Consider the following 13,274-nt stretch of genomic DNA (forward strand, 5'->3'; position numbering starts at 1 on the left):
TAGAACACTCCTTATGCAAGATTCCCTTCTATCTGGCTGAGTTGAAGTCATATCCTGCTCTGTGCAACACAGGTTCTTCCCCTGAAGAAGAAGATGAGGAAGATACTGTTCACAGTTTTCATTTTTCTGTTCCTGCATAACCTTCATTAACATAATCAAAAGGAAATGCTGACATGTGTTACAGTTAAATGAAGAAAAATGTGTATATGTATTAGTTATTGTATGTTCTCTATTTCAGTTTGGTTATGGAATGAAGTAGCAAGGTAGTATAATGCATGGGATGTGTAGGTATGTCAGCCCCACGTAGGCTAGCTAGGCTAGTATTGCTGATGTTTTAAAAGATGAATGAAACAGCAGATCAGAGAAGCTGAATCTTGTGAGTGGGGAGATGTGTAACATGAAGTTTAGTTTCTTTTAGTCCCTTTTTCTAAACGTGGGCAGTAGTTTTTTTTGTAAGTCTCTGTTGCATTTTATGTTGGTCTTTAGGTTCTTGCAAGTGTGCCCTGTCTTTATGAATCATATACCATGTTCTTACTTAACCACTGCTTTGAGATAGGACCACACCCCATTGACTGACATTCAACCCTTTTGCCTTTTGGAGCTTAGATGGCATCCAGCAACTGCTGACAGCAGCTGAGCTACAGTGGGTACTGTGTGTGCATTTGTGAGCTTGTCCATTATTTTTTAAGTGACTCTAGAAGAGTTCAATCTAAAGTAAAAAGTTCAAATTCCAGGCAGCACTCTTTATCATAGATTAATTGGCAGCCCTTTTATTTTTTGGTGATGGGTTATGCTGTGTTCTTTCAGCTGATGGTCAGGTATTCAGTGGCACACACGTACCGTATAGTTTGTGAGATAGAAACGCAGGGTTCTCATTGCTCCTCAGTTTTCTTATCCTTTTGTGAGGAGATGAGAGACAGCAAATCGAGCTATAGTTTACCTTTATGTTAGTGAGTGATTTATTTCTCAAAATTCAAGTATAGGGGTCTTAAATCATTTGAACCTCAGAACATTTGAACCACACGCGCATATGTGCAGGAGGGGAGCGGGTGCGGTGTAGTTCTTTGAGCTCTTCTAGAGACTTCCCAACACTGACAGCTGTTTTCAGCACTATTGTAAGTGGTCCCAAGTGCAGGATATACTGTTGTATTAGTGGAAATTTCCCTAGCGTACAAAATAGTTAACCATTGTTGCTAGCCAATTTCCTGTCACTCAGCAGTGCTGGTTAGGCCTGAAGAACAGGGCCAGGCACTGAGGCAGAGGAAATGACATTTATGTATTTGTATAATCAACTCTCTTAGAGCTTGATTTTCATTTGGGCTCTTTGACTAAAGCAGGATGTGGGAAACTTTTAGAGATTAGTGAGACTGAAAACTTAAGACCCAAAACCCAGAAAGGGCTAAATAAATTAACATAGGGCTATGAAATGGCTCAGTGGGTAAAGATACTTTTCACTAAGCCTGAGCATGACCTGAGTTTGAATCTCTGGGCCCATATGGTAGAAAGAGAGAATTGACTTCTCTAAGTTATCTTCTCTCCTGCTGTGGCTCATACACACAAATACACACACACACACACACACACACACACACACACACACACACGAACATTAGAAAAAATGAAAATAGTAGGGTCTAGAGGAGGGAGAACAGGGTAGAGGAAGAAAGAGATATTTTTCAGGTCTGTACAGACTGTATCCATAAAAATGAGGGTGAATTTTTCTCCATTTTTCACAAAGGATGCCATGAAACATGACACATTGGATTTAGATACAAAGAAGGTTTTAAAGACTGCCTCATGTTGCAGTGGATTATGTAATTCCAAATTATCTTTAAAACTAGGTGACAGGAGTTTGAGCTGAAGGTTGATGATATTAGCATCTATAAAGTATGGTTTGTTTATTGTTGAACTGGGATAAATTACCTACTTTGAAGAATGTTCTGAGGATTTGGGCTACACATGTTGAGTGCCTCGTTCAGTGCTTTCTGCATGGCACACAACAAAGGGCCTTTCATCTTACCAATTGACAACTTGGCTTGCTTATACATGAAAATGAATATGATGTTGATTCTTTTTCACTGCACTCTTTGGAAAGAGCTTCTAAGTGAATATCTTCATTAATTTTGTTTGTTCTTTTAGGCTGTAGGTCATCTTATTGCTGCCGTCTTAAAAGAACATGGAGTTTCAGAAAAGATACGCCAATCCACAAACCAGGTCTGTGTGTAACCTTGTTGTTGTTGTCGTCGTGTGTGTACACCTGCCACTGGCTGGCTTTTTGTCAAATAGATACTGGTCAGGATCATCTTGAGAATAGGGAGCCTCAATTGAGAAAATGCACCATTAGATTGCCTGTGGGCAACCCTGTGGGACATTTTCTTGATTAATAGCTGATGTGGGAGGGCTCAGCTTACTGTGGGAAGAGCCACCCCTCGGCAGGTGGTCCTGGGTTGTATCAGAAAGCTGGCTGAGCAAGCTAGGGGAGTAAATCCGAAATCACTGCTCCTTCATGGAGTCTGCTTCAGTTCCTGCCCTGAGTTTGTACTGATTTCTCATGATGGACCATAAGCTGGAATACACCCTTTTCTCACCTGGTTCTTTTTGGTTGTGGTCCTTGTCACAGTAGTGGGGAGCAGACTAAGATAGTCCACTTGATTGTTTTATATAGATACTTGTGTCTGCGGGACCACTCACCCGCTTCCTTTGTAGTTCAGGTCAGTGTAGAAATGCTCTTGAGCTGAGGAGTTTTGCCTACAGATCTTGTCTTTTTCCTCCTCCTTTTCCTTCCCTCCTCTGCCTTTGCCTTCCTTCTTCCCATCTCTTCCATCTCCCACTTCCTCCCCCTTATCTTCTTCCCTCCTTTTCCTTTGGTGTGCCATGTTTTTATTCTATATCGTTCTTTTAAGCTTGGACATTGTGTCTACTCCAGGAGTAGACATAAAGTGTAAGGAGGGTCGGTCCGTTAGCTATTGGTGGAAAACCAGGGAGGGCATGAGGAGGGCACGCTGAGAAGGTGGCAGAATCCTCTCTGAGGGAATGCTTTTAGCTGTAGAGACTGTGGACAGAGTGGTGGGCTGTGTTTGGGTCTTAGAGCCTTCTCACGCTTCATCTCAGCCCTGAGTGTGAGGTCTAAGTGGGAAAGACCCTGTGTTGAGGGTTGGTGTTGGAAGAAAGCTTCCCACCCGCCACACAGCAGGTAAGTACCCAGATTTAAAGCGACTCCTAGGAGCTGAGATGAACTGGTTGGGCTTTGGCCAGTTGGTATTGTGTGTTTTGACTTGTTAGACGGGAAGTTGCTGAGCGCAGGTGCCTGTGTGTAAACTGTAGAAATAAGAAGGTTCTCTTCCCTGACAAAAACAAATCAATTTCCTTTTCCTTACTTTCTCTTTGTTACACATGAGTACATATATGTGTATTTGTGCATGCTGATGTGCCTCAGTGTGCTTTGGTGTGTCAGAGGAGAGATTGTGACCGTCTGTTTTCTTCTTTCACCCTGTAAATCCTAGGATTTGAACTCGATTTGTCAGGTTAGATAGCAAGCACCTTTGTTGATGGAGCCATATTGCTGTACCTCACATTCTTCCTGATTGGCCACTCTATATCATATATCTTTACAGTGCCTGTTGATATGTGGAAGTAAGTGTAGTGGTGTTTCACTAACTGGCATTTATCTAGTGTTTGTAATAGTCATGGAAATCAGGTTTCCTGAGAAGCCCCATCCCAATCCTGCCTGTAATCACATTATATCCTCCGAGAAGACCTAGAGATTTTACTTAAATTGCTGGGATTTATTGAATGCTAAATCCTTTTAACTAAATGTTTCCTCTTCTGCTAACAAATGAATGCCTACCTCCGCCAGGACAGTATCATCTCAGGCGAGTTTATTCATCCATTTATCTTATTTTTCTGGCTTGGTAGTGGAATGATGGCATTTAGGACCCTGGGCTATTGTGAAAAGAAATTTTCTTCTAAATAAAAGGGGAAACAATGTAAAGATTTCCTTTCTACAGTACTGACTTTTAACTCTGTTGTTCTTTAATAGTGGGTCTTAGGACTGCACAGATTTTTTTTAGGAGCTAAAGAGGAGTGGAGCACAGTGTTGTTCACTTCAGGGGGAGCTGGAGACCCTGAGTTTTCCTTGAACTGTAGAGTTCTTCTTTTTAATTTGGTGTGGTAGTGTGTGGCAGTGGCGGTGGCGGTGGCGGAGGCAACAGCGGGTGTTTGTGTGTGTGGTGTGTGGTATGTGGTTTGTATGTTTATGTGTAGTGTGATGGGTAGTATATATATGTATGGTGTGTGGTGTGTATGATGTTGTGTGTATGTGTATGGTGTAATATGATGTGTGTATATGCATAGTATGTGGTGTGTGTGTGCAGTGTGTGTGAGATTTGGTGTGATATGTGTGTGTTGTATATATGGTATATGGTATGGTATGTATGTGTGTTGTGTGTTGTGGTATGAGAAATATGGTATATGTGTATGGTATGTGCTGTGCTAAATATATGAGATGTGTATGTATGTTGTATGATGTGGTATGTGATACATGTGTGTATCGTGTATGGTTTGTATATGTATGTGGCATGTACTATGTGTGTAGTGTATGGTGTTGTGGTGTGCTTGTATTTGATGTGTGTGTATGTTTGGTGTGTGATATGGTTTTCAATATGGTATGGTATGTGTTTATGGGGTGTGGTATGTGTGTATGCAGCATGTTATGTATGTGCATGTGGTATATGGTATGTGTGGTATGTGTGTATGTGGTATATGTGGTGTATTATGTGGTATGCAGTATGGTGTGGTATGTGTGTGCATGATTGGTATGTGGTTTAGTGTGTGTGCGGTATGTGATATATATGTGATGTATGTGGTATATGATGTTTGTATGTGTTATGGTATATGTGATGTGTGGTATGTGATATGCTTGGTGTGTGTTGTATGTGGCATGTAGTGTGTGTATGTGCTGTGGTTGGTATGGTTTGTATATGTGAGGGTGTGGTGTGTATGATGTGGTGTGCATATGTATATGTGTGTATTGTATATGTGTTGTTTAGGCAAATGTGTGTGTGGTGTGGGGGTATATGTATGTTGTCTTACAAGTCTGTATGCTGGTGGGCCCACCTTTTTTGTGAGTGTGAAGGTTATAGGAGGCAGTCGGCGTCCTGTCCTATGTTCCCTCACTCTCAGCCTTATTCCCTTGAGCCAGGGTCTCCCAGTGGGCCTGGAGCTTTGGTTTCAGTTTGATTGGAGGCTGGCCAGCCCCAGTGTGCCTGTCTCCTGCTGTCCTGAGGTGATAGTCTGCCCTGCTTGTGCTATAAGTTTTCTTGCTCACTGAACCATCCCACAGCTCTGAACCATATTACTCTATTAAGCTGTATCAAAAGAAAAAGTAGTTTCATTATGTGTTTATCATCATTAATTTTGTTATTACTTTAAATTCCATGTAAGCAGGTACATGTTCTAGTCAAACTACTTATATGGTGTTTTCTGGGGATCACACTTGAGTCCTCTGGAGGAATAATCAGTGCATGCCCTTAGACACCAAGCCTTCCCCCAGCTCATCATCGTCATCGTCATCATCATCATCATCATCATCATCATCATCATCATTATTTTAAGTAACAAGTTTGTTTGTAGTTTAGGCTGATCTTAAATTTGCTCTATAACCAAGGGCTCTTGTATTCTTACCTCACCCTTACTGAGATTATATTCTTATGTTACCATCACTATTTTTTTTAAATTAAAAAACAAAAAAGGAGGTAAACCTCAACAGGTTTAGCCCAAAATGCCTTTAAATATGGATTTATTACTTATTAGTGGATCTTTCTGACACAGGGGTCTATGAGTTCTGAGAAAGTTAAAACGCTGAACAGTTCTGTTTTCAGAATCAGAATTTCTCTTGACTTGTGTTTCCATCTGGTATGTTTCTGTTAACGGATGTAGACTCTTAGAGTGAGGGAAAAGTCATGACATTTTTCTTGTCAAAATAATTCCTTGGGGATATGCTGCTAGCCATTTCAATGGTCAGTTGCTAGTCCTCTGTCCTGCATGGCTCCCACTGTCATGGCCCACATTTGAGTGGAGAGGTTTCAGCACAAGTGTGGATGGAGCTGAGGTGCATGCATGCAGAAGAGCGGGAACCCTTTGACAATGTCATGGCTGCAGAAGCTTCAGGCACAGACAGTATTTGGTGTTCAGCTTAGTGAACGGATAGACCAAGGGATACTGTTGGGGTCCAGTCAAATTTTGCAGCTCAGCAGGAAATAGAGCCAAGTCCACACTGTGTTCTGATGCTTGAGTTTGGCTGATACTTCTGCCTACAGCCAGCCTTGTTGTGTAGGCAGACACCAGGGAGAGAGACACTGCATCCAAACAAATCTGTCCCCATTCCTGGAAGCGAGATTTTAGTTCCCTGCAGGAACAAAGTGACAGTAGCATCCTCCTTGGTACAGAAGCTAGCCCACTGTGAGTGAATTACATGTTGATGTGCTTGCGTGCATTCTTCTCCTCACCCTAAGTGTCTTTTAATCACTGGTTTGCTTTCAGACGCCTGCCTTGAACTTGCTGTGGGAGAAGTGCTGCAGTGACCATGTGGTTGTGCGAACAGCCTGCAGTGAGGGACTGGTGGCACTTGTCGCTCAGGGTCACGCGGAGTTCAGCTACGTTCTCAATGGGATACTCAACCTGATTCCTTCTGCCAGGTACACGTGCTGCCATGTTTGGTTAAAGCTTTTAGAAACACAGCTAACTGATCCCTTGCAAAGGATCACAAACTTATGCTGCAATAATGAACTGATTTATTTTAAGAAGGAGGCTTGGCATAGGCATTCTACTTACACAGCGACGTGGTTCTTACCTTGTATTGGCTATCTGCAGTCAGCCCTTGGCACCAGTGATGTGTGTTAGAGAATTATAGCATGAGCTTTTCTTAAATTTTTGATGACATTGGAGCGTGTCTTCTGAGTATTCCTAGGGAGCACGCCCTTTGAACTTGTTTTATATAGCCATATTTGGTGCTTTCACAAACAGAGGGTAATAGAATGGTGGAGGGCAATATAGGTCGGCTCCTTTTTAAGATAGTCCAACAGGATGATGTTTGGAGCAGGAGCACCTGTAACATCCTCCCTGAAAGATGAGAGTTGGGTGAGGCTCTGTGATGCAGTGCTTACCTGTAAGATTGTATGGCTCAGTGGTACAGTGCTTTTGTAGGGCAGTTGAGTATCTGTGTTCTTGCACTAGCTCTACCAACAAAAGGAAACAGAAAAATTCAAAACAAAAGTATCAAACTACCAACTCTCTGAAAAGGAGTTGCTGCTCTTTGCTTGGAGAAATGGTTTTCTGGAAAAGTGTGTTGTTTAATGAACCTCTCTATGTGGCTTCAGGTCACTCAGGTACAGGCACCCCGACATAATTGTTTTCTCCTGCTCTTCCCTTCATGATGACAAGGGACCCTTCTGCTCTCTAGAACTTCATGGTAACTCAGGTGCACCACATCAGTGATGGGGCGACTCCAGTCTTTTGTGGGGAACATTTACCGGAGACTGCTCACTGACCAGTGCCCACAGTTTGTCCAGGTGGACAGTTGGCCAGAAGCTCTGCTTTGTTTCTCAGTGGCAATGCTTCACACTGACCTCAGGTGACCTGCATGACGCTGCCGCTGCGGCGGTGGCTCATGTGGCCCGGAGCTTCCCAGTCGTCCTCGCTCATGTCTTCTTTCTTCTCACATCACAATGCAGAGTGCTTAATCTCTTTCATGGCTCCAGAGTCGCTGTGACTTCAGTGTATAGAGACCATGCTGCTTTGGATCTGTCAGTCTTCATTATCTCGATTCTTTTAACTTCTTTTTGTAAACCTATTCTCTTCTCTCTAGTCACCTCGTTGTGTATTATTTGATTATTGGCTTTCTTTGATATCTATCTGTAACTCTAAGTCCTGTAACATGTTGTGTAAGTCTTCTCAACCTAGCGCTGGCCTTCCATTTTTACACTGTGTTTCTTCACATGAGCCCTCTGCTTGGATAGAATGCAGTTATTCCCCTCCACCTGAGGTGAGTGCTCCTTCTCCTCCTCCTCTGCTGTCATGTTCATTGTTCTTCAAGAATCAGCCCAAATACTTGTGCCTTTTTTGCTCTGTAGCTTATTTTTTTCTTTCAAACTATTATTTTATACGTATCTGACACAATTTTTGAACTTAGTAGATGACCGAATGGTTCTAAAAAAGGTAAGGATTTTGTCATCACTAAAATCTATTCATTTTGTCTGTTTCTTTTCTTTTTGAAAGATTTGTTTATTTTATATGTGTGAGTACACTGTCAATGTCTTCAGGCTCACCAGAAGAGGTTATTGGGATCCCATTACAGATGGTTGTGAGCCACCAAGTGGTTGCTGGGAATTGAACTCAGGAGCTCTGGAAGAGCAGTCAGTGCTCTTATTTCTGAGCCATCTCTCCAGCCCTATTATGTCTATTTCTACACACACACACACACACACACACAGATGAGTATATTGGTAATTTTAGAAAAGTGGTTTTAGGATCCATTAAAAAGTCCCTCTGAGAGGATTTTTTCAGAGGATTTTTTTAATGTCTTTCTTACTTACTAGTCAGCTTTAAGTAAGCCATGCAGATTTTTGTCTTATTTCTTTCATTTATCAGGTACCAATAATGGCGCCCATCCCCCATAGCTTTGACAAGCTCTAAAATCTGTGAGTGTAGAATTTACTTGCATGGTGCATCATATTGCTTGGGTGCTGGCCCAGTGGGTAAAGGTAGCCATGAGGACTGGTGATGGGAGGAGAGAGCCACCTCCCACAGTTGTCCTCTTGCACGCTGTGGCAGATGTGCTTATAGACATGCACACAGAAGCTGGAGTTGTAGTTTTTACATTAGGGTCTCAGCAACTGAGAGGGACAGAACAGTGTCTCTGTGTGTTAAATAGCCCTCAGGGCTGGAGAGATGGCTCAGTGATTGTGAATACTTGCTCTCCTACAGAGGATCTGGGTTTGATTCCCATGCTCCCATATGGTGGCCCACCACCATCTGTAGGCACACGTGTGGTGCATATACATACATACAGACAAAATTCTCATGCATATAAAGTAAGATCTAAACAAAAGAAAAGAGCAGTTAGGCCAGGTTTAGATATTCACCTTTAATTCTAGAGGATTAGCTTATGAAATTATGCTCACATGGAATATTAATCACACATTTGTGTAAATCCTTAATCACTATTATAAACCATAAAGTATAAGCATTAATAATAGTGAATAAGCCTGCCATCTGTTTATAATTGCCAGTAACAGTATTATTTCTTAAAGTGTAAATGTGTTTTAGACTAGATATAGCATTTATATAGACTTGGGAAGCAAAATTTCTGGTTTCCTTGATCTTTGTTTTTTTTTTCTGTAGTGGTAGACTGGTACTGGGTTTTAGCCTTTTTAAAGGTTATCTTTTTGTCTCTTTTTCATTCTCTCTCTCTCTCTCTCTCAATCATATAACATACATATAATTTATACATAGCTGTTAACTGTTATATATTTATGTAACTGTTATATATTTATATAACTGAAAATCTACATGCATATGTATTTCCCCCTTTTCAGAAGCCATATATATATGTGTGTGTATGTATGTATGCATATACATATAAAGATGCGTGTGCGCACACACACACACACACACACACACACACACACACACACACGTATATCTGAGTACTGTGTGCATGCCTGGTATCCATGGAGGTCAGAGGAAGACATTGGATTCTCTGGGACTAAAATTACAGATTGTTGTGAGCTTGTGAGTTCTGGGCGTCAAACCTGGGTCCTCTGGAAGAGTAGTCAGTACTGAGTCAGTTTCTAGCTTTCATAAAGTATTCCTGATGCTACATTTTTGTGTGTGTATGTGTGTGTGTGAAAAATGTATATGAGAACATGTTCATAAATATAAAGATCTATAAATACATAGAATTTTATGTTTTTTTTCTAGCTGCATGATATCTAGTATATGGAAGACTTATAATTTACCATTTTCCCATTTCCAGACTTATTCAGCATACAGGCAGTGCTTCAGTGACTATCCTTTAAGATAATATTTAGGAAATAAATTTATTCTTTGAGAATTTTATACAATGTATTTTGACCATATTCACTCCAACTCCTCCCACATTTATCCCTATCTTCCTACTTATATGGCTTTGTATCCTCATTTTCTCTTTAAACCCACTGAGTCTAATTTGTGCTACCCAAATACTCTTGGCTGTGAGGATAGCCTCTAGAATAATGTTAATGTGCCAGAGATCACGCCTTTCAAGAAAACTTGACTCCCCTTTCTCAGTAAGGATTAAGTGTCATTAGCTCCACATTTGGGATGGGACTATCCCCTCCATGCTAGGATTTATTTATTTACATCCCAAATGTTGCATCCTCCCCCCCCCCATTTCCCCTTGCTGAGTTTCTCCCTCTATCCCTCCATGCAGGGATTTTTGTGAGGCTACTTTCACACTCGCTGTGAGCTCATGTGTGCAGCTGTGCTGTTGTGTTTGGAAATTCTGTTTCATTGAGTCATCTATGGCCTTTGACTCCTCCCACTACTTTTTCCTTTGTGATCCTGCACTTTGGGAGGATGGAGTGCCATATAGATGCCTCACTTAGGCCTGAGCATTCTGCAGTCTCTTATTCTCTTCATGTTGACCAACTATGGCCTTCTGTGTTCATAGCTATCTTGTACAGTACAAAGCTCCTCTAATGAGAATTGGAATGCAGTAATCTATGGATATAGTGATGTGTTGTTAATAATCGATTTAATACTCTAACCATTTAGCAGAAAGATTGTAGTAGTTTCTCACCTAGGGGCTGTGACCTATTACTAGGCATAGCCCATGCAGTACTTAGCTCAGTGAGCAGGCCTTAAAGCCAACCCGAGTGTGTTTGGTCATTCCAGTAACATTCTTCCCATTATTGTGCCGTTGTTCATACCTTTTCAGGAAGGTGATTATTGTAGCTCTCTAGATTCATAGCTGGCCACGACACTGTTTGTTCTCCTACCCCAAACTGGTAGTGTTTATAGCACCTTCCTACATCGTGAAAGGTAGGCAGTGGGATGAAGTTTCTAGGTTAGTGCACACTTGGCTTCCCCATTCTTGTTCTATGATTCAAGTTCTGGAGGGTAACCAACAGCAATAGCAATACTCTGTAATGTTTTATGGGGAGTGTGGGATCCTACTGGCCAACTCTAACAGCGATGCCCATTTCTGACAATGAACTTATTTGCTAATCTGTGGTATCTACACACACACACACACACACACACACACACACACACACACACACACACACACATTTAAGGAAGCTTCTGTAGTAGTAGATTTCCATATGGCTTTTGACTTTTTTAAAGGTTATTAGTGTTAGTCGTCCCTTAGCCAATGAATAATCTTATACATGAGTCATTACTGGTTTTTAGTATTCTTTGGAAAGTTGACCAGAGATATAGAAGAAACTTCTTCACTTTACAATGAGCAAATATGGAAATATTAACAATGTCAGAATGTTGGCATTTTTTCTCTTATCTGAGAAGTTTATATCCTCTAAACTGTTAACCATGGGGAAATGTAGCTGAAAGTAGCTCCTAAAGCTGACCAGTTTGCTTTGTGAACATCAGTGTGAGAGTGTGAGTGTGTGTGTGTAGGTACATGTTCACAGGTGCATATGGAAGGAGAGGACAGCTTCAGGCATAGTTTTTCAGGTGAGGTCCATCAGTTCTGTTTTGAATGTACATAGATGCATTTTTATCACTCAGCATCCAGTTTATTTTAGCGCCAACTCTTGGCATTTTAAGTTTTAAGGTTTTGGACAGATTGCCCAAGAGTATTGTATTTGTTTTTTCTTTACTCTGAGCAAATACTTCAAAAGAACAACTTAAGGGGGCAGGGAGAGGTTTGTGTTGGCTACAGCTTGAGTGCCCAGGGCACATAACGGTGGAAATGTATGCTTACCAGAGCACCTAGTGGGAAGTGGGCAGCAGACAGGTAGCTCTAGAGTCGTGGAAATTTAGTCTGAAATCCTCCAGTTTTATTTCTTTTTTTGAAGCACGAGTTCTAAGAAGAATAGGCTAGCTTGCCATCGAGCCCCAGGGATTTGCTCATTTCTAGCTTCTCTTGGACTGTAAGCATGTGCCACTAGGCCTGATGTTTGCTTGTTTTGTTTTTATTTTTAATAAAATAATAAAAACATATGCTCTGGGGAGCAAGGTCAGATCTTCATGCTTAAAGGCAAGCAGTTTGCTGACTGAGCCCAGTTTACAGTTCTTGGTTGTGTTTTGAGCCTGGGTCTTGCTGCCTTGCCTTTGCTGGTCTGTAAATTCTGGGCTCAGGAGATCCTCCCATCTCAGCCTGGTTTCCAATTTAATTTTAGACTCTGATCATAATGCGTGTTGCATAAGATCTAAGTGCTTTACTGTCACCAGTAGAGGTAATAACTGTTTGCATGTCAGAAACCAGACTTTATTTGCTTTATTTCAAGTAGCAGAGCTTTGAGGTTTGCAGCAATTACAAAAACCAAACTTTGTGCTGCCTATGTTTTTTTATAAAAAGCAAAATGAGAATGAAATTTAAGAAACAGGCTAATTAAAAACAGGGGCTGCAGCCAGCTTCCTCTTCCTGCTGCCTGGGGAGACTTCAGAGACAGAAAACTGTGTCTGTCTGTTGAGATCTAGAAGCTGGAATGACTTTGCCCAAAGACAGTGGGTTTTCAGCTTGCACTGCTTAAGTCTCCTCTTGCCTCGGGTTTCTCTCCTCTCTTCAGAGGCTGATGGGACTCTGCAGATACTCTAGGAGCAGAGCCACAGCAGGACCGATCATCTTTGATTTAGGAAATAATTTCTAAAACTTATCTTTTCCTATCTTCAAACTAACATCGCTAGGATCTGAGCTGGAGGTAGGGTGGGGAGAAAGCCCCAGCAGTGAGAAGGCTGTGTGGAATAGGGCCAGTAGAGAACGTGGTTTGTGGAGATGCTTCGCTCTTGCAGCCAGAGGCTGAAGGATTCGAAGAAAGGGAAAGTGGGTAAGCGTGTCTCTCTGGCTGATCACCAGTTCTCTGGCCCCTGCAGGGCCAGTCTATTAAATGGCTTTGGAATGTATAAGGAAACCCTCGGCTCACCTGAAGCCCAGCCTACAGTGTGTGAGATGCTGGCTTAGAGTCTGTTCCATTGTATAGTCTAATTTCGAGAGACTTGCCTTCTGCAGTGTCCTGGTCGTCTGAACTTAAGGGAGTGGCTGGGAAAGTGTC

The 13,274-nt window shown here is 41.7% G+C and overlaps 1 protein-coding gene across 1 annotated transcript in view; it reads left to right on the plus strand.

The window, feature by feature from the left end:
* Positions 1-13,274, plus strand: part of Focad (focadhesin) — a 307,188-nt gene that overhangs the window by 27,414 nt on the left and 266,500 nt on the right. The window contains exons 3-4 of the mRNA XM_052176733.1: positions 2,140-2,214; positions 6,541-6,695. Of these exons, the coding sequence (XP_052032693.1) occupies positions 2,140-2,214; positions 6,541-6,695 (230 nt within the window). The remainder of the gene's footprint in view (positions 1-2,139; positions 2,215-6,540; positions 6,696-13,274) is intronic.

Source organism: Apodemus sylvaticus, chromosome 3 (genome assembly GCF_947179515.1).
Source record: "Apodemus sylvaticus chromosome 3, mApoSyl1.1, whole genome shotgun sequence".
In the NCBI taxonomy this organism is placed as follows: Eukaryota; Metazoa; Chordata; class Mammalia; order Rodentia; family Muridae; genus Apodemus; species Apodemus sylvaticus.